This window comes from Pediculus humanus, genomic scaffold, assembly GCF_000006295.1.
Source record: "Pediculus humanus corporis 1103172107662 genomic scaffold, whole genome shotgun sequence".
NCBI lineage: Eukaryota > Metazoa > Arthropoda > Insecta > Psocodea > Pediculidae > Pediculus > Pediculus humanus.
The window spans coordinates 77,194-79,084 of NW_002987271.1; the positions used below are offsets into that span (position 1 = coordinate 77,194).

General features: G+C 25.8%; 1 protein-coding gene across 1 annotated transcript in view; it reads right to left on the reverse strand.

Moving 5' to 3' along the window:
- Window positions 1-1,601: 1,601 nt before the first annotated feature.
- The window catches only part of Phum_PHUM280110 (nucleoside diphosphate kinase, putative), a gene marked incomplete at both ends in the record, with an annotated part of 1,150 nt that continues 860 nt past the window's right edge, over window positions 1,602-1,891 (reverse strand). Inside the window, one exon of the mRNA XM_002426777.1 lies at window positions 1,602-1,825. Coding sequence (XP_002426822.1) covers window positions 1,602-1,825 — 224 coding nt within the window. The remainder of the gene's footprint in view (window positions 1,826-1,891) is intronic.

Consider the following 1,891-nt stretch of genomic DNA (forward strand, 5'->3'; position numbering starts at 1 on the left):
ACTTTTTTCCTCTCTCTCTCTCTCTCTCTCTCTCTCTCTCTCTTATCATTATTATTATTATTTTTTAAAAAGAAAACTATAATGTATTTAATAAGACCCTTTTTTTTTTTTTTCTAACTGGGCATAAAAACTTTTTATAACCTGTTTTTTTTTTTTTAATGGAAAAAGGAAAGCAAAAAAGGAGAGAGAGAGAGAGAGAGAAAGAGAGAAAATGGCTGAAATTTTCTATTTTTTTTTTTTTTTTTTACGAATTTTCCTTTACGATCTTTATCCGGGAATAAACTACTACTTTTGTAATAAACAACCTTTTTAAGTTTATCATAAACCTTTTTTTTTTTTTTTTTATAATAATAGAAATAAAGACTCGATATCGGTATTGTTGTTGTTGTCGTTGTTGTTGCTAGATAGCCATTTTTTTTTGTTTGTAGGTTGAATGTTAAATTATATAAGATTTTTTTTTTTTTTTTAAATACAGGGGAGAAAAAATTTTTTTTTTGATAATCCTAACGAAATCCGGTTGTCGTTATGTTTAATTTTTTAATAAAATTCATATAAATTTTATGCTGATAATAATAATAATTACTTTTAATTTTAAAAAAGAGGGGTGATGATGATATTTTTGTTTTAAATAAATATTAAATTTTTTTTACCTGAGAGTTTTTTCAAAAAAAAAAAAAAAAAAAAAACATTTCACACACACTCGCGAACACGTTTATGGTTGTTTTTCAAAACAGTTGTTACTCACAAAACGGTAAAACTAAAAATGACGCATACGACATCCGTTGTCAATTTTATAAACTAAAAATGATGCAAACGAAATCTGTTGTCAATTTAATAAACTAAAAATGACGCAAACGAAATCTGTTGTCAATTTGATAAATTAAAAATGACGTCATTCATTTAAAAAAAAAGGAAATACCCTGAAATTAACAACCATACGGTTAAATTAAATAAGATTGGATGAAAAAAAATGTCATTACTAATATAATATTTGATAAAAGCATATTTTGTCAAGTAAAAAATTGCTTTATAATAATTACAAAATAGACAAAAATCATTAAATAGGTAAAATCCTTTATTAAATACAATAATGTGTTTTTTTGAATGTTAACCTAGAATTGGTTTACATATATTTTGTTTATTCTCTTCCCATATGTCCAACAACTAATAGAATAAAAAAAAAAAATGTTGACGATTTAATTGCAACATATTGTAATGACATCAAATAAACAGAAGTTGGCTTCCTTTAAGTCATTCTTATCAAAATGTAGTTGCATATAATTAAAAATTAAGGTATCTCAAAAAAAAAAAAACAAAACAAATTTAAAAAAAAAATTTTTCTAATATATATTTTTTAAAAAATTAAATAATATATATTTATCACATGATGTATATAAATATGTATGTATATTACAAAGATTAAATTTTGTATGATTTGAAATTGATCACTGGTGATTCTTGTTACTGCACAAAATATCGTGTAAACTATTTATTGGATTTTTTAAAGAAAAAAAAAAAACAACAATGTAGGTTTCTGACTAATGGCATTCTTTTTCATATCTTCTCAGGTGAATTTCATACACGATTACAACAATATTTCATTAAAATTCGTAAATCCACTTTTCTGTGTCTCTCTTCCAGTCAGCAAGTTCTTCGGGTTTGAACCATAATTTTATTTCTTTGTTGGCTGATTCTACAGAGTCTGAACCGTGAACTCCATTTCTTCCAACTTGAATGCAAAAATCTCCACGAATCGTACCTGGTGCTGAATCTTTTGGATCAGTGGCTCCGAGCATTACTCTACCAGTTTTAACGACGTTCAAACCTTCCCAAACCATCGGTACAACCGGACCAGATGACATGTATTCGATCATGCCAGGGAAAAATGGTT